At 38.7% G+C, this 24,505-nt stretch overlaps 1 protein-coding gene and 1 pseudogene across 17 annotated transcripts in view; both read right to left on the bottom strand.

The window, feature by feature from the left end:
- The window catches only part of Sntg1 (syntrophin gamma 1), an 878,005-nt gene that overhangs the window by 91,599 nt on the left and 761,901 nt on the right, over positions 1 to 24,505 (bottom strand). For all 17 annotated transcript variants that reach the window (XM_085835546.1, XM_085835535.1, XM_029469832.2 and 14 more), the window contains 2 exons: positions 6,693 to 6,809; positions 5,109 to 5,180 (listed from right to left, as the gene is read on the bottom strand). In XM_085835546.1, the coding sequence (XP_085691672.1) occupies positions 5,109 to 5,180; positions 6,693 to 6,809 (189 nt within the window). The remainder of the gene's footprint in view (positions 1 to 5,108; positions 5,181 to 6,692; positions 6,810 to 24,505) is intronic.
- LOC110290135 (G protein-coupled receptor kinase 5-like) lies at positions 9,517 to 10,635 on the bottom strand (annotated as a pseudogene).

Consider the following 24,505-nt stretch of genomic DNA (forward strand, 5'->3'; position numbering starts at 1 on the left):
AAGTAATTCCACATCTGATATGTATTGCACATTATCTTGTTGTGGACATTTCCCACCTGGCAAAACATATGACATTTCTATGTCCTTGAGCTTTGTTCTGAGTGGAATAAGAAAAAGCTTAAAATCACAGAAGTTGGAAATGACACAGAGTGACTGAGCCTCTTAGAAGCTTCAGAGAGTATTTACCTTGACTTTCACTACAGAGTGAGGGTGGCCTATAAGGACACTCATGAAGAAAGATCAAACAGTCTGAGATACTAGGACTTAATGACTCTGGTTCCAGAGCAAACAGTAAAATGAAAGAATTTGTGGACTAAGGCTACAAAAAAATCCAGTAGAGCCCAAACAGATGAGCAATGAAGGCACTGATACAACAGGGTTCTGAGAATGAATTGACCTTGTCTCAGCAGAGGACAGAACTGAGATATCACATCAAAGGTATCATAAGAGTTTTAGACACAAATCAAAGGTCTTATACTTAAACAGATGGAAGATTAGGGTGTAGAGGTAAATGTCATTAAGCATCCACACAGAAACTTCCAGAAGACAACAAATGAATTTGTTTGAATACAAGTAACAGTGCTGGAGAAGGTCAATGCCATTGCTTTATAAAAGCACTGAATGCAACGGATTGAAAATGGTTAAAAACATCTACAGAGTAAACTACAACAGACACTTGATCGCAATATTAATTAAGTTTGGTCTCTGTTCTCTCCTTTTTTACAATATAATGTAACTATTAAAATATGTTTCAAAATTTATTTACCTGTCACAATTGTTACTTTTAAGCATTTCTGTTGAATAAGAACATGTTACACTTGTTCATCAACTGAACCTAAGTCTCCTGCACATATATAGCAGTTATACAACTTGGTCTTTGTGTAGATTTCCCAACAATTGGAGAGGGACTGCCCCTGAATCTGTTGCCTCCCTGTAGATCCCATTCCTCTAACTGGGCTGCCTCATCTGTTCCTAGTCCTGTGGGAGGTGGAAGGGGATGTTCATCTGTCTCAGATGAGAAGGGGAGTGGAGAATGGGGAAGGAGCTGTATGATCAGGAGTCTGAGAAGAGTAGGGATTGATATTGGGATGTAAAGTAAATAAAATAATGAAAAAAATGAAGAGTGGATTTAGCTTTTTAAACACGAGGCATAGGAATATATTTAATCATCTATGTATCTGTGTCTTTAATATATGACTTTCTCATTGTTTATTTTAATTTTAAATGCAAAGTGTTTTTCTCCATTTATCTTTATTCTTACTCTCCATCTTTTTTTTGTCCTTCTCATTATTAGGTATAGAACTCAGGGCCTCTAGCATGCATGTAATACATGTATATACAACACACATATACACAAATCTCACTACATATACCTACTATTGAGGAAGGAGGAAGGATGAAGATATATAGAGATAGTCATGGAGAATGAGATAGAAATAGAGAATAAGATAAATATATGGGAATAGAGATAGATATAGAGGAAGAGATAGAAACAGAAAGAGATACAGGTAGAGATGAGAAAGATATGGAGAAAGGAAAGATACACAGATTAAAATAGAAAGAATACTTAGTCATTTAACAGCAAGACAAGCATCAAGACAAGGATGTCTCTTCCTCAGCCTCGATCACCCACCATTCTAGACTAATCATCTGAACATTTCTGCTGTCATTTGCTCTCATGAAAAAGACCATCTTTCCTGCTTCTGGTTACTAATTTTATTGCAAAAGATGCTAGACAAGATACAGGGAGTACCTCTATCATACCGGTTTTGGAAAGATTATGAGAATAAGAAATATTTCAAAAGAATCATAACAGAAAAATTCCCAAGAACGAGGCAAAGAGATATAAATTCAGAAACAAGGGGCATTTAAGAAACAAAACTAGATAATGTCCAGAAAGAAATCACTAAGTACACAAGACAAAGAAATTATGTTAAAACTTACCTTGAGAAATGATAAGATAGAAACACATAGTCAATAAACACAAGCTCATTAGAATAACACCAGATCACTCAACTGGAATTTTAAAAGCAAAAAGGGACTATGAAACTGAATAGAGAGTTCTCAGAAGAAAAACGTATACAATGAGATGTTATTAATCTTTAAGGAAAAATAGATAAAAATTTTGCAAAAAATATCTGTGGAACTGATAAGTGTTATACTAAGTGAGATAAGACAGGCTTACTCTTCAAATGCTGCACATTCTCTTTCCTATGTGAATCTCATAGAAAAGCAAAACCAAATATCTGTTACTTGAGACTGAAAACCACAAGAAGGTAGGGAATAGAAGTTAGCAGCATCAAGCCACACATAAGAGATTTGGAACTGTTTTAAGCTTTGCCATAGCACAGAAGGGTGGCTACAGTTTAGAAGTTTCTATACAATATTTCAAGAATCCTGTTTTCATAATAAGGCCTTACTACATATTCCCAGCTGATCTAAAACTTACTATGTAGACAAAACTGGCTTCAAATTTAGAGATTCATCTGCTTTGTCTCCTCTGTGCTGTTATCAAAGGTTTGTACCACAACATCTGACATAGTTACTGGTAGAAAATGTAATTTTTTCTATTCATAAATCACTGTTGTTCATTTGGAAATACTTGCTTGTAATTATTTGACAACTCCACACATTTCTCATGCACTACCACAATGTATCCCAAGTTGATGTTTCTAAAAACCACAAAAAATATTTATAAAAGTCTCAATGAAATTTAAAATAATGGAAAAAAGTACCTGAATTTCTCTAAAGAAGACAAAACTTGGCCAATAAGCACAGACAATAAAGATCAACATCACTAATAGGGGAAATTCACACATAAAGCATTTGGAGGTATTACCTCCTATTACTTAACATGTTTATTTTCTAAAAGGAAAAAGACACCGGCTGTTAGGTTAATACAGATGTAATACAGCTGCGTGGAGAGTTAGGTCAAATTACCAATTACATGGAAGAGTATACATATTGCTAAAGGATTTACAAATGAAAAACTATGACCCAGGCAGCAATTCTGCTCTGGGCCTATACCAGAGGAGATATAATCATTACTAGATGAAGGCAGTAATACCTTTATGCTTTCAGTTTTCAAATTAACAAGAATATAGAAGCTCTTGAAGAAACTGTGAGAGACAAAATGACTAAAATGTTGTATAAACACAAGGGAATATTATCCACCTCTAAGAATGGCTATTCTTAATGCATTCATTAATACTTTTATACTTTCATTTTTCAAATTAACAGGAATATGGAAGGAGTTACAGAGACAAAGATTGGAGCTGAGACAAAAGGATGGACCATCTAGAGACTGCCATACCCAGGGATCCATCACATAATCAGCCCCCAAACGCTGACACCATTGCACACACTAGAAAGATTTTGCTGATAGGACCCTGATATAGCTGTCTCTTGTGAGATTATGCCGGGGCCTAGCAAAAACAGAAGTGGATGTTCACAGTCAGCTATTGGATGGATCACAGGGCCCCCAATGGAGGAGCTAGAGAAAGTATGCAAGGAGCTAAAGGGGTCTGCAACCCTATAGGTGGAACAACAACATGAATTAACCAGTACCCCCCGGAGCTCGTGTCTCTAGCTGCATATGTACCAGAAAATGACCTAGTAGGCCATCAGTGAAAAGAGAGGCCCCTTGTTCTTACAAACTTTATATGCCTCAGTACAGGGGAATGCCAGGGCCAAGAAGTGGGAGTAGGGGGAGAGGGGAGTGGGGGGTTGGGGGACTTATAGGGTAGCATTGGAAATGTAAATGAATAAAATACCTAATTAATAATAATAAAAAAGAATGGCTAAGATCCCACTATCTCATATAGCAAATATGAGCAGTAAGATGACCTAAATGAAATGAGTTAGCTATAAGGATAAATGAGCTCCTTTGATTTTGGACTCTAGAAAATCACTGAAAAGTGCAATTCAAATATATAGAAATGGAAACATGAAGAACAGGTGTGACAGTGGGAGAACCACACAAATATAGGTGAAAAGCCACAAAGAGGCAGATACACAGGAAGAGAACATGTACAAATCTGAAGAGCAATACAGGATTTCATCTGTTCTTTACTCAAAAAGAAAAACAATTGATTAAAGAAGTGAAGATTATGCAAATGTATTTCATGTGCCATTTCATTATACATAATATACTAATATATATTGTAATATGCATGTCAATATATTAATATAATTTCCCATAGATTCATGTTGTATACATTAAATCTAGACAATAAAAATTTTTGAAAGAAAACGTGCACTGATGGTTCTTTCAAATTAATCCACTAGACTGTATAAGTCATTTCAGTCTTTTTTTTTTTACTTTATAATATTTTTTATTACGTATTTTCCTCAATTACATTTCCAATGCTATCCCAAAAGTCCCCCATGCCCTCCCCCGCAACTTCCCTACCCACCCATTCCCATGTTTTTCGGCCCTGGCGTTCCCCTGTACTGGGGCATATAAAGTTTGTGTGTCCAATGGGCCTCTCTTTCTAGTGATGGCCGACTAGGCCATCTTTTGATACATATGCAGCTAGAGTCAAGAGCTCCGGGGTACTGGTTAGTTCATAATGTTATTCCACCTATAGGGTTGCAGATCCCTTTAGCTCTTTGGGTACTTTCTCTAGCTCCTCCATTGGGGACCCTGTGTTCCATCCAATAGCTGACTGTGAGCATCCACTTCTCTGTTTGCTAGGCCCCGGCATAGTCTCACAAGAGACAGCTATATCTGGGTCCTTTCAGCAAAATCTTGCTAGTGTATGCAATCGTGTCAGCGTTTGGAAGCTGATTATGGGGTGGATCCCTGGATAAGAATCTCTGATGACTTGATGCTGTGAGAGTTCTATGAGTCACCAAGATTTAACCAATATATGATATACACTGATTGTCAAATCTCAAAACAAAGAAAATGAGTCTTTCTCCTTTGGATTTTGTGTTTTTTCCTTGCTTAAGCTTACTCTCTGCATGCCTGTGAATTTTTGTATGTTGAGATACTCTCACTGTTCATGTTCTCTTCAAATCACAGATTGTTTTTACACGCTGTGTCTGATCAGATACCCACACTTCAGAAGACATTCCATCCAAGTGCTTGTCCTTACTGCACATACCTTGAGAACCTTGCACATGATCTCACACACGGAGAAGGTTTTCTCTGCTCGAGTCCAGTCCCAGGTGGTCACCTTTAAAAGACAGGTAATAACAGATCATTTGTGCTAGTAAGGCATTTCTGCTTCCCTCTGTTTCATCTAGTTAATTATGCTTTCATAGATGTGTTTCTGTAGTCTCTCAGTGGTACTCCATATAAATTTCCTTCTATAGCATTTGAGTTTTTTTTTTTTTTTCAAAACTTGTCAGGAGTTGTCTCCCTCTTTTCAGGACACATTTTATGTTGTTTGTAATAATTTCTACTTGACAAAATCTTTTATGTCTTAAAATAATTCTTGTATTATTTTAAAACAAATATTAAATGTGCAAGTACTCAATATGCATTTTCCTTAGTAAGATATAGAGAAGAAAATAGACATCAATAATTGCCTCAATTATTTAAAATTAGATTATTGATATTTTAAAGTCATTCTAAAATTATTAAGATAATGTGAAGATGTCAACTCTACTCTGAAGTCATTCTAAAATATTTCATCTCTCCAAGCAGAAGAAATTATTCAGGGTAGAAATATAGCACAATATATAAACTATTATTTTTCCTTTGTGGTTCTCTGAATTTTGTAAGGACATAAACATTAAAAATAGTAATAATTCAGACTTGAGAACTCTCAGATCATTTATATTATTAAATCTGTCAGTGAACAGCATGGTATCTTGTGTTTATAGTCAATAAATACTTATTGGGTGCTAATTCTCGGTAAGGTACATGTTTTCAAAGCAAACCTTTCAAGAAAATAAATGCACAGACATAGAACATACAACAAAACATATTACAAATAGATTAGGTTCCAGAAGAATTGAACAGTATGGAAGGTCATATATTAAACTGTGATACCAACAGCCAAGCTTGTATATTCCCCCAAAGACACATGAAGTTAGAAACTTCTGGTCTTTTATATTTTGGAACATGGCAGCACATTGAGAAGGTGGGCTATAATGTAAGAAAGTTTATGTCATTAGGGACATGACCTTCCATGGAGTATTAACATCTGAAGTCCTTCTATATTCTCTACCTCCTGGCTGCCATAAGGCAAGCTTCCTCACTCGATGTGTACTCCAAGCATGTTGTATTGTGCTGCCCTAACCTGTACAACACAACCATGTGGCCATGAACTGAAACCAAATTCTGACTAAGGACTCTCAAAGAGTCCATAGATACAAAAGGAATAAAATGTTCATTAATATAGAATAAATGTTTAAATCTCTTACTCTACCTATCATCATTACTTTTTCATTCAATACATGAAATTGCTTGATATATCTTTAGGGACATTTCTTAAATCCTTTCCAATGTCTTCATGAAATGTTTAACAACAATATTATGATTTGCTCCATTTTTCAGGTTCTCAAGCAAAAAAACATCTAATGTCTTCAAAGCTTTACATTTGGCAAAATATTTTAAACAAAGATTAATGATTTCCTAAATGCCTTATTTTCAAAATACATTGTTAATTATGTGTTGCTCAGGTGATGTGAACCTGCTCTAAACAGATCTGGGAGTTCAAACTTTGGCTATAAACACTTACTGGAGGTGAGAGGAACCTGTAAAGACAGGAGCCCCTCAGGGCAAGAAACACAGGTGTATACACACGGTCCTGGAGGGATTCCTGCTCCCGTGCTTCACACCAGCCCATGTAGACTATCTGCAAGGAAAGTGAGTTCTGTTGACTGACAAAATACACTTTACATATTGTAGTCTATTTGTGTGTCTTGTGCTGATAACATTTCATGAAAAATTATCAAATTGGTTTATAGCAAATTCTACTAAACAACAGAGGAGTTTGTCTCTATAACATTGTCAAACATTGCCTAATGACATTTGTCACACATTCCCTCTCTTTTTCTGCTCTTAAAAGTATTTACAACAGATTATTAGCTTAACTATTGTTTTACCAATTACTTTTATTTATTAAACCTGGATATTCTCATAATACACAACATGCAAATGAGCAATGTAAGCAATGTAAGCCAGTCAGTCTGTCCACCAGAATGAAGCCTACCATCCTCTGGGATTCACAAGATAGGATGACAAAACACTTATTCTGAGCACTAACCTCAGGTGGTAAAGCATATGTTATCATTTTTTATAATTAAAAAAATTGAGGTTCATTTTTACACATCAAGCTGCAGTGACTGATCATAGTTCTGGGTTTTGTTGACTGAGAGACATCAGTTTCTAAGGGAAAGCACTGTTCTGTAGAGAGAATCTCTTGAGCAATATATGGAGGCTTCACTTGTCAATAAAAGGCTACTGGCCTTTGAGTTTAGCAGGAAAGAGGAAGGTGGAAATTGCAGTACAAAAAGCGGACTCTGAGATAGGTTGGGGAAAGAGAATTTGCCCTAAACTCTGGGGAAGAAGGTAGCATAAACCTGAGAAGTGGTAACTAACCATATGGAAAACAGAATACTTTAAACCAGTTAAATAAGCTGTAAACTAGCCAGGGAATAAGCCAAAGCATTTTAGCTAAGAAATTATTCATAAATTATTTATCCCAGTCTTGTTATTTGGGGGAAACAAAGAGGCTGAGTGGAAAAGCTGAATTCTACATTTGGCATATCATACATGGGGCATAAAATCCAAACTTAAGAAAAGTCTATGGTGAGAGGCAGGGCAGTTCCACTGTTCCTCATGCTCCACCATTAAGCTGCTATGAGACTCAACACACACAAATGTCGGTTGAATGTTAGTTTTGATATTTGATTCACATTTTATTGATTCCAAATGGGAATACCCTTCTTATCTCACTAGTTTTACTTTTTGATTTCTTATTTTCAGACATTGATTCATCAATTACATTGTTTTCTATAACACCTTCTTATGTCCAATAAAATATGAAACATATGAGGAAACTCAGCTGGACTTAGTGTCCACTACACTGCTTCTAAGATACAATGGTGGAAGTAGCAGAGTGTCCAGCACAGCTGTCATGCTCATGCAGCTGCTAATAACAAATTATCAGCTCATTGCAGAAGATAAGGTCCTTCTTGTGTCCAAACCTGGATTTAAGATGGTTTGTATACACCATACTATTGTAACAGTTGAAGAATAATAACACAAGAACCTTTACAAACAATTCCCACTTATGCCCAATGACATTTTCTTCCTACTGCATCATTTTTTTCTGTATAATAAACTGGATTGTCCATTATCTTAGTTTATATTATGATAACTCTCTTGCATTTATAAAGTCTCTGACTTAACAACTTTAGGAATTGTGATTTACATATCTTCTCTAGAGAATTAATGTATGTTTTGAAATTTACATTATAATTGAACACTTCTTAGACTTTTCAGTTGTTAATGAAATAATAATAAGATCCAGACACAATAAATTATTTGGATTGATTTTTATATAATCAATTATAATTAATGAAATAATACCAAACATTGAAAATAATAAAATAATAAAGTCACTTTCCTCATAAAAACATATAACTATGTATATATTTACATACACACACACACTCACGAATGCAAGCATGCACGCATGTTGAAACACACTAAGTCCTTTGAAAAGAAGGATTTCAATTATGAAAATGGCCAAGAGTACTGGTCTGAGTGCAAGCCTGTAGTCCATGTCCTTTCTTAGTTAATGATTGATGTGGAAGGGTCCAGTCTACTGTGGATGGTGCCACCTTTAGGCAGTTGTTCCTAGATGGTTTAAGAAAACAAACTTGGAATCCATCCCACACACAATCACCAAAGCCAGACTCTATTTTGGGTGCCAACAAGTGCTTGCTGACAGGAACCTGATATAGCTGTTTCCTGGGTGACTCTGCCAGTGCCTGACATATACAGAGATTGATGCTCTCAGCAAGCAATTGGAATGAGCACAAGGTCCCCATTGGAGGAGCTAGCGAAAGAGATAATAAGACTGTAGCATGTTTCAACATGCGTGCATGCCTGCATTTGTGTGTGTGTGTGTGTGTGTGTGTGTGTATAAATGTATGCATAGTTAAATGTTTTTTAAGGTAAAAAGTGAGATATTTTCTATATTTAATAAAAGCATTATCGCTTTTGAGGTTCTGGAAGTCTAGAGTCACATTTTTTGTAAAACCCCCCCATCTAAAATGTCTTAAAACACATGGATTAACAGTGGCTGCACAGAAACTATACACCCTCAAAGTCTGACTTTCATTTAAATACAAATATCCAAAATGTAAACAGAGACAATAGAGAGATTTTCAAAGCTTTCCTTTAAAAATAATAAAGACAAAATTCAGTTCTAGTTAGGATGCTATTAAAATCCGTGCAAGCTGTCATATCCCATTGGGTTTCTATTGCAATGTTCAACGAGGAAAATTCTAGTCCACCCCAGCTTGGGGCCACCTTGGAAAACAGACCTGAGTGGAAATTTCTTTGAGAAACTTGGAGGTTTGTTATTGGGGGAACGGTATCCTATTTTAGTTCCCATTGGAGCTTTGCTGGCCACTGAGCCACAGTGGAAGCTCTCCTGGCTACAAGTTCTGCTTCCAAGTAGAGGGCTCTGAGCTGGTTCCACTTTTGACTTCAAGGCCAGAGCCGAAACTAGCTGCTTCAATGCTGACGCCTGAAATGTCTGTGGAACAGCTCTTTCTTTGGCGGTTCTGGAGGCTGACTTCTGTTCAGGTCTGGTGAGAGAGTACCGTTAGGTCCGAACACATTCAGCTCCTTGTAACATTCTGTTTCTATGATCTCATTTTGCCATGGAATTGGCACAGAGCCTGTAGAGAACTTTGAGTAAAAGTCATCGTCCGTATGGTCCAGGTTGACACCTTTCACAGTGGAGAACTGCTCAATGTCCAGCACATCCTTGCAGTATACAGCCCGGGGATCTGGAACGAAGGGAGGGCCCATCATCCCAGCCTCCAGGCGCTTAAAGTTTATGTTCCTGAAGAAGGGTGCCTCTTGACCTCGGTGTTTCCCTCCTCCTGATAGCCCAGCCTCGGCTTCGAGTCTTTGGTGAGCAGCGTGTTGCAGATGGACTTGGCCTCTTCAGAGAACTTGGAGGAATACAACTCCTCAGTCTCCAGAACCCAGCGACCCACCTCTTCCCGTTTCACCTTCTCCTTGCGACCTCGAAATGGTGACTGGCCTTCAATCATCTCATAGATGAGGCACCCCAGGCCCCAGTAGTCAGGGCTCAGTCCATATCGCTGGTTGTTCAGAACTTCTGGGGCCATGTAGCCAACAGTGCCTACCCGGTCACGGATAAGGTCTCCCTCGGGGATCTTCACGGCCAGTCTGAGGTCTGAGATCCTTATGTGGCCATAATCATCCAGCAAGATGTTTTCGGGTTTTAGATCTCTATAGACAGTTTTCTCACGGTGTAAGTCTTCTAGGCCACAGAGGATCTTGGCTGCATAAAATAAGGCTCGCTCTTCCTCAAAGTCAGGATTCCCCATGTTGTAGATGTGAAACTTCAGGTCACCACCATTCATAATGGTCAGAACCAGGCATAGTGCATCTTTGGTCTCATAGGCATAGGCCAGGTGACCTTTGGAGTGAGGTACTTGGTCATTATTTCCTTCCCCTTCATCCCAAGGTTTTCATCTGGAGTAATTTCATATTCTGCCACTAAGTCCAGGAACCGAATATAGCACTCCAGCCCAGGCCTGGTTTTACAGAACTGTCGAAAAAGCAGTCTCCCAATTGGTTGCTTGTCACATAGACTGTAGTAATCTCTGTCTATGGTCCCTTCGGGGGTCTTCACAGGATTTCCTTCCACTTCTTGCTTTTCCCTTTGCTCTTTCCTCCACCCCCTTCCCCGGCTTTCAGCTAGACCTTGTTGGCCACAAGGTTTTCCAGCTCCATTGACAGTTGACAGTCAGCGAGGGAGCGGGCCGGCTGTGCTGTCAGTGTCTGGGGTGATGAGCTGCCGCCAGCTGCTGCCAAACCCCAGAGCAAGCAGCCTGCCTGCTTCAGCATTATTCTTTCTCAGAGCCCAAGGAGTTTCTCCCTCTGCACCAAAGAGATGCTGACTGCAGCTGCTTCTTCCTCCCTCTGTGTCCCCCCTCCCCCCTCCCTCAACACTCCCTCCTCCCACCCTCCGCGCATCTGTCACTCCATTCTAGTTACATGTTTTTATGAGGAGAGTGACTTTATTATTTTCAATGTTTGGTATCATTTTATTAATTATAATTGACTATATAAAAATAAATCCAAATAATTTAATGTGTTGGGATCTTATTATACCCAAGGAGCTGAACGAGCTTGCAGCCCCATAGGAGACTGCAACAACAATATGAACCAACCTGTACCCCCAGAGCTCCCAGGGACTCAACCACCGACCAAAGAGTACACATGGAGTGACCCATGGCTTCAGCTGCATATGTAGCAGAGAATGGCCTTGTCAGTGGCAGGAGAGGCCCTTGATCCTGGGAAGGCTTCATGCCCCAGTCTAGGGAAATGCCAGGACAAGAAAGTGGGAGTGGGCAGGTTGGTGAGCAGGGGGAGGAGGGATGGGATAGGGGGTTTTCAGAGGGGAAATGCAAGTAAAGAAATATCTAATTAAAAAAAAAAGAAATAAACTTAGCAAGCAATGAAGAACTAGCCAGGAAGTAGTGTTCCGACTCAGTCTCTGTCAGTTGCTGTCTCCAGGCATATTGAGTTTCCACCTTGGTATCCCTCAGATATGGACTGTAATCTGAGAGTTGCCAGCTGAAATAAACTCTTTCCTCCATAAGTTACATTTGGTCATGGTGTTGTATCACAACAATGAAACTCTAAGTGTATCATATGTTATTGCTATGGTAGACCTGAATATATTTTATGTAGTATTGTAAAAGGACTTTAGAATTTGGGGGGAAAAATCTCTTGAGTATTTAATGTGTAGTGAGCTGTTGGGGGAACTAAGAAGCTAAACCTGTGAATGTTCAGATAATCTAGAACCAGCTTGTGAAGTTTCAGAGGGAAGTTAGAGTGGTCCATAAAGACTTTAAGACTATTCAGTATTTTGAATTAAACTTGGTCAACTAGGGCTGAAGACTTGGCTGTGATGAACAAGACTCCAACATCATTGAGACAATATCTTCTGGAGATTTTTCCTCAGGGTCAGCATAAAGTAGCTATGGCCCAGAGGTGACAAATGTAGAACCTCAATTCTGGCAGCCAAACTTGGTAATGGGTAAGAAAAATTGTAGGTATTACTAGTTATGGAAGCTTAAAAGGGCCACAGAAAGCAGGAGAAGCTTGGCCTCTGAAAAGTCAGCAAAGAATATTACTGAAAATGCTGCCACAGTTGAAGTAGAACTCCCAAACTGTGGGGCAATGGGATATGTACAGACAGCCTGGTCTCCAGTCAAGTTGAGGTCTTGAACCCTGGTGGGACCTGTGTGTGATGATTTCCACCTACATGGAAGGTGTTCGATCATGTCTCCTGGACCCCAAGCTCCTGTCAAAGTTACCACCTCCACAGCCCCCACAAGAGAAGTGTGTGGCTTTCAGTCATGCTGACAATGTCACAAGCTTCTGCATTCTGGCTAGACTCCTCCCCACAGTTACCTAGCAACAGCAAGATAACAAAGCCCACTATAAGAAGGGCTGCTTAGCCCCTCCTCACTCTCTTTAAGCTTTCTTACTCTCTAACTCTCCTTTTCTCTCTCTCTCTCTTCCTACATTCTCTAAGCTTTTACCTCTCTTACTCTTTAGCCTTCCTTCTCTCTCTCTCTTCCCCCTTTCTCTCCATGTGGCCATGGCCAGCCTCTCTCTCTCTCTCTCTCTCTCTTTCTCTCTCTCTTTAAACTTCTCTCTTCCCCCTGCCTTTCTACAATAAAGCTCTAAAACCATAGACTGACTGTCTCTGACCATCAAGGCCCACCATGCTTGAACGATGGAATAGGCTTTCTCCTAAGGAGTCATGTCTAACCTCCCACCAGAAGGCCTTCCTACACTGCAGCCACGGACCAGACTAAGGACTCTCACCTGTGTGGGAACCACCTAGTGCCTGCCTCTCCCACTGCACTCTTCCCTTATCTCTGGGTCCGAGTGCCGCCCCAGGGCCCCTAGTGCTACTCCATCATATCCAGCGTGGGATGCAGGAGACTGAGAACCTGGTACCTGGGCCTGCCCCTTGTCCACCACCCACCATCTGGCTTAACACAGCCAGATGCCCACCCAGGGCTGTGTGGAAAGCGTCCTCCAGTCCTCCCACATTTGGCTGCCCAGAACACTGGAACACTGGTGGGATGTGGGCTCTTTCCCACACACCCATAGGCCTGCCCACAACAAATCATAAAGAGAAGTTGAGACTTGGCACCATGTGGTAGGCTCAGAATCTTTGAAGAGAGGCTATTTTTGGTGGAACAGCTCAGCTGCAGGGGAGACCCTAAAATTTTAGAGATGAATCATGAGATGACTGCAAAAGACAACAGAAGCTGTGGAGTGGAGCCAGCCAGTGAGAAACGATGTGTGTGCAGTAGAGAACAGAGTCAGAGAAGTGACCCTGGACCCTCAGGGTCCTGATAAAAGTGAGGAGCTCTAGATGTCAAGCATTGAGTTTTTTATACTTTTGTATTTTAGTTTCACTTTGATTTGTGTGTGATCATGCCCTTACTAATGCCTCCTTGTAATAAGAATTTGAGTCCTTAGTTTTTATTTCACAGGAGCCCATTGAAAAAAAGACTGGAGAATGTTATATGACTTTGGAATTTCCAAATGAAAGGACATCTTAGAGGATTTAGGTATTTTAGACAGGCTTTGAACTTTGAAACAGACATGAATATTATAAAGATATTTTAAAATGTTTGAATTTTGCAAGATTGTGGGACTTTGAAAAGTTGAAATGTTTTGTATTGTGATATTAATATCATATGTTGGTAATGAACAAGAAAGTAAAGGTTATATATTAAGAGTAATGTGTGTGTGTGTCAGATTTAAAAGGGGTTGATTTTCCTGATTAGCTTTTTGTTTTGACATAAGTTACCATCTTTTGAGCAGAGGGAAATGCAATTGAGAAATTGCCCCTGCCAGATTGGCTTGTGGATATACCTGTGGGAGACTTTCTTACTAATGATTGGTATAGAAGCATCCAGACCACTGTGGTGATACTTCCTCCAGGCAAACATTCTTGGATATCACAGGAAAGCTGTCTGAGCAGGTCATAGGGAGGAGGTAGCCAGGAAACAGCACTACTGTGGTACTGCTGCCTTCAGGTTCCTACCTACGACTCCTGGCCTGACTTCCTTAGATGACAAAATGTGAATGGTAGTTTTAAGAGGAGGCCTTTTCTCCCAAGCTGCTTTGGTCATGTATTGTATCACATTAATAGAAATCCTAACTAAGGCTTAGCATGCAAGCTAGTTTAGTTGTATTATAGTAATTGAGTTATGGTAAAAGAAGGGAATGGCCAGGTCTATCTTTGACATTTCTATTTTAAATAATTCAGAAAAGCCACCAAGGCAGTTGTTTTAGAAGACTGGAAAATATACTGGGCTTAGAGTCCTATATACTTACCAAAGTATTAGGAATGGATAGAGAACACCCAGTCTATGGTCATTTACACCTATGTAACATATAAATCTAAACATGGGTCTTATTTTTCCATAACGTAATAACAACATCAGTGCAGAAACAGAATTTCTACAGTCATGATCACAAGTAGAGGAGAAAACCTCTGCTTAGCAACAAATCTAGAGGAAAAGGATCAGGGTCATATGTAAAGTGGGTTCAGGCAGAAGTTAGAGAGATGGGGCAAAAAAGTCAATCTGCAAATAGAGGTGATCCTACACAGTAGTTCTTTTCATAATGGCACTTCTATTTCTATACACTTTCATGTTCATTTTCCTATGGCTTCAAAAACATAAAAAAGGATACTTTTAAATATTGTGAGTACATTTAGATAAAAGAGACAAAAAAAAAGATAGTAGAATGCTACAGCTGGAAAGAACCCAGATGTCCCTCAACAGAGAAATTGATATAGAAAATGTGGTACATTTACACAATGGAGTATTATTCAGCTATTAAAAACAACGAATTTATGAAATTCTTAGGCAAATGGATGGAACCAGAAAATATCATCCTAAGTGAGGTAACCCAATCACAAAAGAATACACATGATATACACTCACTGATAAGTGGCTATTAGCCCAGAAGCACAGAAGCTTGGAATATCCAAGATACAATTCACAAACCACATGAAACTCAAGAAGAAGGAAGACCAAAGTGTGGATACATCGATCCTTCTTAGAAGGGGAAACAAAATACCCATGGGAGGAGTTTCAGAGACAAAGTGTGGAGCAGAGACTGAAAGAATGACCATCCAGAAACTGTCTCACCTGTGGATGATTCATTCCCTATACAATCACCAAACCCAGGCACTTTGGGGGATGCCAACAAATGCTTACTGACAAAAGCCTGTTAAAGATGTCACTGGAGAGGCTCCACCAGTGCCTGAAAAATACAGAAGTGCATCCTTGCAGTCTACCATTGGACTGAGTACACGGTCCCCAGTGAAGGAACTCAAGAAAGTACCCAAGGAGATGAAGGGGTTAAAATCCCCATAGGAGGAACAAAAATATGAACTAACCAGTACCCCTAGAGCTCCCAGGGACTGAATCACCAACCAAAGAGTTCACATGGTGGGACTCATGGCTCCAGCTACATATGTAGCAGAGGATGACCTTGTTCATCAATGGGAGGAGAGGCCGTTGATCCTGTTTAAGTGTCTATGCCCCAGTGTAGGGAAATGCCATGGCCAGGAAGCAGGTGTGGGTGGGTTGGTGAGCAGGGTGGGGGGAAGGAGGTAGGGTGTTTTCAGTGAGGAAACCAGGAAAGGGGACAACATTTGAAAGAAGTTGATTTAGTAAAAATGTTCTAGAGTGATGATCAAAGCCATGAATATGGGTAGAAAGGTAAGAAACAGGCATCACAATGAAAAATTAAACCCTTAAAATCTAGTTCCCAAGCAAGAAGAGATAAACAGAGCTTAGACACAGAGAAATGCTCACACACAAAGGGATTCCCAAGTGTAAATAAAGGGTCAGTCTACCAAGAGCTATAATTGAACAGAGGTATTTCATCCTAATTCTTCAGAAAACTAGAGAGAAAACAAACATAATAATAGGGACCAAGAAGCAGGAAAAGAGTTGTTGCTTTTTGTAGTGCTAAAGACAGAAGGCAGAGCCAATACATGTTAGGCAAGTATTTTAACAGTAAACTGTCACGTAACCCAAATTATGCTGAAATAAGTTAGGTTAATAACTGATTTCTAAATGGAAACAAAATAGGATATCACGTCATAAAATAGAAAATCCCAGTAACCCACATTTCTATATATGTATGAATTATCATTTAAGATGAAACTTGGGCTTTTATGACCATGGCATCATATCAGCCTTGGAGAAGCCAACACAGCAGTATTCAGAGAAAGGAGGGAGACAAGCCCAAGAAAGATAGGAAATGCCCCCAGAGAAAGGAGCAAAACAAATTTAGAGAAAGTAAGGCGTTAAATGATCAAATGATGGTGCTTTCACTACTAATGTCCACACAATTGCAACATTGAAATGACAAGTGCAGTTTGGTGACAACAGTCTACTCTTACAGTCTGCTTCCAAGTGATATCAATGCATCCAGCATAGTTTAGTAGTCACATCCACACTCTTAAATCCCTACCAAGCTGCTCAGTGAAGACTCTACCTCCAGCACAATTCACTCTAAGTATTCTTCTATTTTTAGAAGATAATGATGGTTATTTAAACTGAACTTATGCCTATATTTCCCACAATAGAAAATAAAACAATAATGAAACTATATATACAAGTTCATTTCTGATAATATTAAAGTCAATTAGGTCAGAGAAACAGCATGTATTTTATGAGAAATTTTCTCAAAAAATAGCAAGATTAGCAGCAGTGTTTACATAATGTTTGCTTTAATAGAAGGCAACTTATTTTTAATATATGCCTTTCCATTATTAGTTTAGCTTCCAGAAGATGTCCTCTTCACACATATGACAAAGAAAATGTGGAAGAAAAAAAAAAAAACAAGTACCACATACCTCTGTGGCAGTAAGAATTGTTTTCATAGGATCCCAAACACTCAAGCTATTTTAATCTCTAACTAGTAAAGTGAAAAGTGCAAAATACCAAAACAAACAAACAAAAAAACCCTTAAATATTGAAAAATGCTAGACAATACTAAAGAAGAGAGAGAGATAGAGAGATAGAGAGGCAGAAAGACATAGGTACACAGAGACATAGAGACACTGAGAGACAGAGAAAAGAAAACAAGGATTGGGGAAAGAGAAAGTGCACAGCAGAGGTACAGTGTCCCCTGCGTAAGCTAGGACTCTGCTGGCTCTAATAAGAACTTTAATACTACATTAAACAAGCAATAAATAAAACAAAAGGCAAAGGGAACTTTTGTCTTGCTTATGGAGCACGTATAATTCATGGGGAACAGAAGTTATACTAACAAGAGGAACTGAAACATTTAAGACAAATATAGTCCAAATGTCAAACTTCTGCAGTGTTGCTCACATTAGAACACCATACAGAGCAAAAAGCACTACTAGAAGAGAGAATCATTCTGTGAGACTGTAGGATCAGAGCCCCAGTATGATATGGTAATGGTCGGCATGGTGTATATTATGAAGCTCTTTTAAATTAAATTGTTTAAATTTAAAATTCCAAATAAAAATAACAAAGAACATGGTCAAATGGAGACATCTCATTTTCAAAATATGCCAATTACCAAATAAGGCTCTATACTCACTGAGACACACAAGTTAATATGTTTTAAGCAGTTTCTTATACCTAAAAGAATCAATGTTCAACAAGAAATTAGAACAAGTTGACTTCAATTTTGGTGTAAACTTAAAGAAGTGGGTACAATCATATAAAATCTTTAAATCTCTGTATTTGGATAATGACTTTCATCATTCAAATGACCAGGTTCTGTTCTAAGTATAATTTGGAATTCACAAGGGAGTAGAAAGTCTTCTACTGAAAGTTTAACACAAATATGTTAAAACTAAGCAACATAACATCATAGGTGAAAGGATGAATCATAAATAAAGTAAGACATTAGTTTGTCAATAAAATCTAAGATATTCAACTCATATTGTTCTTAGGAACACTCTATAGACATGCATTTGATTAACCTGATAATCCATGGTTTATGATATATATTTCCTTTTAGAAAAAGATGAAAACATAAGGAAAATAGGGACAGGTGTTAATTAAATAGTAAATAAAGCTGTAATACATGTTTTGAAAAAGAAAAACAGTTGTTCAAAGTTTACTATTCTTATAATTAGTATTAAGAGCAAAAATATCTTCATTCTCAGACCTCACAAACACTACCAGAATGTAAAATGCAATATTTATAAAATTAATTTTGAGTTTAAAATGAACTACAATGATTACTAGAATATCATAAATGATGGAGGAAATTTTTCAAAAATAAATAATCCTATAATTACTAAGGCAATTCAATTTGTTATTTAAAACTAGAAAGAAAAATGTGAGGATAGGTTAAATATGTCCTTAACTTTTGTTAATTGTTGGAAAAAACAAACTACATACTTGCAAAATCTTTCAAAGAATAAAGAAAAGAGCAATCCTCAGGTTACTTTATAGGGTCATTATGACCTAAGAAACTGAGCTTACAAGGATACTTAGTGTGAGATGTGTTAGGAACTAAAAAGGAGACCCCGGGGAAGTGGAGGAAGGGGAGGATATGGCCCATGTTCCGCCAGAGTTCCTGTACTCTGGAAAGGCAGACACAGGCGTGGGGGTGGGGGCAGCCCCGGGGTGGGCATCCAAGCCTCTGACCCACTTGGGGGGGGAGGGGGTGGAGAAGGGGCAACTCCCAACTTGGAGGCCCCAGGGCCACACCCTGTAGCCCTGGGTTATAGGAGAGGGGACAAGGGAAGAGGTTCCCAACACCGACCAGAGTGTGCGAGTGTGCAGCAGATCTTGATAAGCAGAGACTCTCTATGGTTTAAGAGCTTCATTATAGAAATGCAGGGGGAAAGAAAGAAGTTAGGAGGAGAGAGAGAGAGAGAGAGAGAGAGAGAGAGAGAGAGAGAGAGAGAGAGAGAGAGAGAGAGAGAGAGAGAGAGAGAGAGAATGTGAAAGAGGGAGAGAGGAGAGAAGAGGAGAGAGGAGAAAAGAAGAGGAGAGGAGAGAAGTGAGAGGTAAGGGAACAAAGGAATGAGAGAGCAAGGTGGAAGCCTAACAACCTCTTTTGTGGTCTTTATTGTTGCTAGGTAACTGGGGAGGAGTTTAGCCTGAAGGTCAGAAGCTTGGGCCATTGTCTTCATGACTACTGACTATGCCTCTCTTGTGGGGGCTGGGGAGGGGGCGTTAGCTTAAGCAGGGGCCAGAGTTCCAGGAGCATGAGGGAACACCTACCGTGTCATATAGGTGAATTATGACCTCGGGTTTCAGACCTCAGTTCAACTGGAGACCAGCCTGCAATTCCCCACAGAGATGAACATTTTCCATGAAATTTACTGTTTAAAATTTATTTTGTTTTTTATTTAAAAATGTTTTCATTCAATGTATTTTGATTATGTGTGCCCCTCTCCCTACTTCTCCCAGTTCCTCCTACCTATCCAACTTCATGTTGTCTCTTTCTTTTTCTGGAGAGAGATGAGAGAGACAGAGAGACAGAGAGAGACACACAGAGAGACAAAAAGACAAAACACAACAAAAAAATCAATAGAGAAACAAAATATAGCATGGCTAATTACTGGCCATGAGATCTGAACTATAGCATTATTGATATGCTCAGTGACACTGCATTGGAAAAATGAAAAAGATCTTACATTTCCCAGCAGGTATCATTTACAAGTAGCTTCTTAGTTAAGATAGGACTTTGCATCTACTTTCTTTTTCATGGCTGGGATTTTGTTTGGCTTGAAGCTGTATGTTTTCTGCTTGTTCCTTGTAACAGTTTCCTTGGATTCCTATGGGTTCCATGGGCCCTGTTACATGTGGAAGAAACTATTTCCTTGAAGTCTACTACCACATTTGACTTTTACAATATTTCTCCCTCTTCTTCCAATTAGATCCCTGAACCTTGAGAGGAATGGTTTGATGAAGACACCCCACTTAGGATTGAGTGTTACAAAGTCTCTCTGTCTCTGTCTCTGTCTCTCTGTCTCTCTCTGTCTCTGTCTCTGTCTCTCTGTCTCTGTCTCTGTCTCTCTCTCTCTGTCTCTCTCTCTCTGTCTCTCTGTCTCTGTCTCTGTCTCTGTCTCTCTCTCTCTCTCTCTCTCTCTCTCTCTCTCTCTCTCTCTCTCTCCCTCTCACCCTCTGTCTCTCTGCTGTAGGTCTCTAATTCCCACCTACTTCAAGAAAGAACTTCTCTGAGAAGGATTAAGTTTGGTGTAGGAGATTGCAACTTACAGTACTATTTGTACAACTGGAGGTGTCCAGGAACAGACTCTTGAAAAAGTCGAACTTATTTTACAGTAGATGAATATATTATTTCTAGAAGGTTGACATTCTTATTTGTTAATATTCTATTTAGTGATGCCTATAACTGCATTCTAAAGAAGAATAACAGCACAAAATATGTGAAAAGTATACACCAATCTATGGGTATAGCAGTATGTCATTAAGAGTAATTTTATTTCTGAGTTCTCTTAGCAGAGTTATAGTAGAAGATATTCCACAGGGCACATCTAGTCTGAGGTTCTTGGCCACTTTAGCAGTGTCATTTCATGGGTGAGTTTGAAATCCAATCAAAAACACTTCTATATTATTAGTGCCAATATTGTATTAGTATGTCTTGCAAATTTATTTTTAATGCAATATTTTTGTGGTTCTGAGCTACCAGACTCTGGATGAATGTTTCTAATGTCATCCATTTACCTACAAATATTATAATTTCATTTTTCTTAACAAGTGATTAATGTTCTGTTCATGTAACTGCAACATATTTTTCAAATGTATTCATTGACTGATGAATATCTAAGCTATTTCCACCTTTTGGCTATTATGGAATAGTACAGCAATGAGCATGGATGAACACAATGTAGAGTTATTTGAGTATATATTGTAGAGTAGTATATCTGTATCATGAGGTAGACCATGGTTCATATTTCTGAAGATCATCTACTCATGTTCACACAGTTACTGCTTCCACTAAAGTAAATATTTGCATTTCTCTGCATCCTCCAAGCATATGCTGTCATATTTCTTATTATAGCTTTTAAAGTATAGACTACAACTGAAGTGAATTGGAAAAGTGTAAATATGGCATATTTTATGGTATTTTAGGCACATTTTATGTCAATAGTTTGTTTTATTTTGATAAACAGATCCTAGAAAGATCTCATTGCTCAATATGTCTAGACATTGTCATCCATGATTATTTTCCAGTGTGTGTGTCTTCATGAGTGTGAAGCTATCCTGGACTATATAGACAGACGTCATCTTTAAAACCAGATCTCAACCCAAACTGAAGCAAAAGCAGTTTCTCTAATATGAATATGGATTGAATGGAGTGGCACTATTATTATACATCAACTTTCCAAATGATTCCCATCTGCAACTGCTTATCTCTTCAAACCTACAGAGTTTCTAACAATGTAAAAGATTTCCTTCCTCTACATCATTGTCAACACTTTATTTTTTGAGTTTATTTAAATATGCTCATTGTTTGGGAATTTCAAACACTTAAGTAATAAATAATGGATATTTTTCTACCTCTGTCCCATTGCATTCTCTACCCTCTATCCCCTGTTGGAGACTTTTTTCCCAACCAGCACCATCTCATTCTCATGACTTCTTTTTGTAGGTAGGATCCTCTGAATTTAATTGGAGTCTTTAACACAGGAGTGGGTCTAAGGGCTAATTATCCCTTTAAATCACATAAATCGTTTGTGTGTTTTGAATTTTGACATCAGGCATCCTAACATAAAAAGTGGTATAGCTTATAGTGAGCTGCATTCGCCTTCCTCTCAAATCAGTGGTGTTAAACATCTTTCTACACACTTTATGGCCACATGTATCCCTTTCTTGAAAAAGAAAAGAAAGAAAGGAAGAAAGAGAGAGGGAGAGAGACAGAGAAAGAAAGAAAGAAAGAAAGAAAGAAAGAAAGAAAGAAAGAAAGAAAGAAAGAAAGAAAGGAAGGAAGGAAGGAAGGAAGGAAGGAAGGAAGGAAGGAAGGAAGGAAGGAAGGAAGGAAGGAAGGAAGGAAGGAAGGAAGAAAGAAAGAAAGAAAGAAAAGAAGGAAGAAAGAAAGAAAAAAGAAGAGAAAAGAAAAACCTAACACATCTTTGTTCTTATTTTAACTTTTGTCTAAATAGTTTCATTAGTTACCTATAACTTGAGATAACAAACCTTCATTAGGTGTCTTGCTTGCAAACATCTACTTCCATTCCAGGAATTGTCCTCTTACATAGTTCATTGTTTTCTTTGCTGTGCAGAAGCTTTCTTGGTATGATAATTTATCTTAGATTTTTTAATTAGATATTTACTTTATTTACATTTCAAATGTCCCATTTCCTGGTTTCACTACTGAAAAACTCCTATTCCCTACCCCATTCCCCTGTTCACCAACCCACCAACACACACTTCCTCGCCCTAGCATTCCCCTTCACTGGCCCATAGAGCCTTCATAGGACCAAGGGCTTTCATTGATGACTGACTAGGCCATTCTCTGTTATACATGCAGCTGGAGCCATGAGTCCCACCATGTGTATTCTTTGGTTAGTGATTTAGTCCCTGGGAGCTCTGGAGGTACTGGTTAGTGCATATTGTTGTTCCTTCTATAGGGATGCTAATCCCCTCAGCTCTTTGGGCCCTTTCTCTAGATACTTCATTGGGGAGCCTCTTCTCAGTCCAATGGAAGGCTGCAAGGATGCACTTCTGTATTTGTCAGGCACTGGTGGAGCCTCTCCAGTGACAGCTATAACAGGAGTCTGCCAGTAAGCATTTGTTGGCATCCACAAAAGTGTCTGGGTTTGGTGATTGTATAGGGGATAAATCCCCTAGTGAGGCAGTCTCTGGATGGCCATTCCTTCTGTCTCTGCTCCACACTTTGTAACTCCTTCCATGGGTATTTTGTTCCCACTTCAAGAAGAAAAAAAGTATCCACACTTTGGTCTTCCTTCTTGAGTGAGTTTCATGTGGTTTGTGAATTGTATCTTGGATATTCCAAGCTTCTGGGCTAATATTCACTTATCAGTGAGTGCATATCATGTGTATTCTTTTGTGATTGGGTTACCTCACTTAGGATGATATTTTCTGGTCCCATCCATTTGCCTAAGAATTTCATAAATTCATTGTTTTTAATAGCTGAGAAGTACTTCATTGTGTAAATGTACCACATTTTCTGAATCCATTCCTTTGTTGAGGAACATCTGGGTTCTTTCCAGCTTCTGGCTATTATAAATAAGGCTGATATGAACATAGTGGAGCATGTGTCCTAATTACATGTTGGAGCATCTTCTGGGTATCTGCCCAGGAGTGGTATTAGTGGGTCCTCAGGTAGTATTATGTTCAATTTTGTGAGGAACCACCAAACTGATTTCCAAAGTACTTTTACCAGTTTGCAACCCCACCAGCAATGGAGGAGTGTTTCTCTTTCTACACAACCTTGCCAGCATCAGCTGTCACCAGAGTTTTTTAACTTAGCCATTCTGACTTGCGTGAGGTGGAATCTCAGGGTTGTTTTGATTTGCATTTCCCGGGATGTCGGACATTTCTTTAAATGCTTCTCAGCAATTCTGTATTCCTCAGTTGAGAATTCTTTGTTTAGCTCTGAATCCCAATTTTAATAGGGTTATTTGGTTCTTTGGTTCTTGACTTCTCTTTATATATTGGGTATTAGCTCTCTATCAGATATAGGATTGGTAAAAATATTTTTCCAATCTGGTAATTGCATTTTTATCCTATTGACAGTGTCCTTTGCTTTACAGGAGCTTTGCAATTTTATGATGTCTCATTTGCTGATTCTTGATCTTAGAGCATAGGCTATTGGTGTTCTGTTTAGGAAATTTTTCCCTGTGCCCATATCTTCAATGTTCTTCTCTACTTTCTCCTTTATTAAGTTTCAGTGTCTCTGGTTTTATGTGGAGTCCCTTGATTCACTTGAACTTGAGCTTTGAATAAGGAGATAAGAACGAATTGATTAGCATTCTCCTACATGCTAATCGCGAGTTGAGTCAGCATCATTTGTTGAAAACACAGTCTTTTTCCACTGGATAGTTTAAGGTCCTTTGTCAAAGATCAAGTGACCATAGGTGTATGGGTTCATTTCTGGGTTTTTTAATTCTATTGATCTACCTGCCTCTCTCTGTACCAATACTGTGCAGTTTTTATCACAATTGCTCTAAGTACAGCTTAGGACAGGGATGGTGATTCCTCCAGAAGTTCTTTTATTGTTGAGAATAGTTTTCACTAT

This window comes from Mus caroli, unplaced genomic scaffold, assembly GCF_978045245.1.
Source record: "Mus caroli unplaced genomic scaffold, Mus_caroli_1 scaffold_1, whole genome shotgun sequence".
NCBI classification, from domain to species: domain Eukaryota; kingdom Metazoa; phylum Chordata; class Mammalia; order Rodentia; family Muridae; genus Mus; species Mus caroli.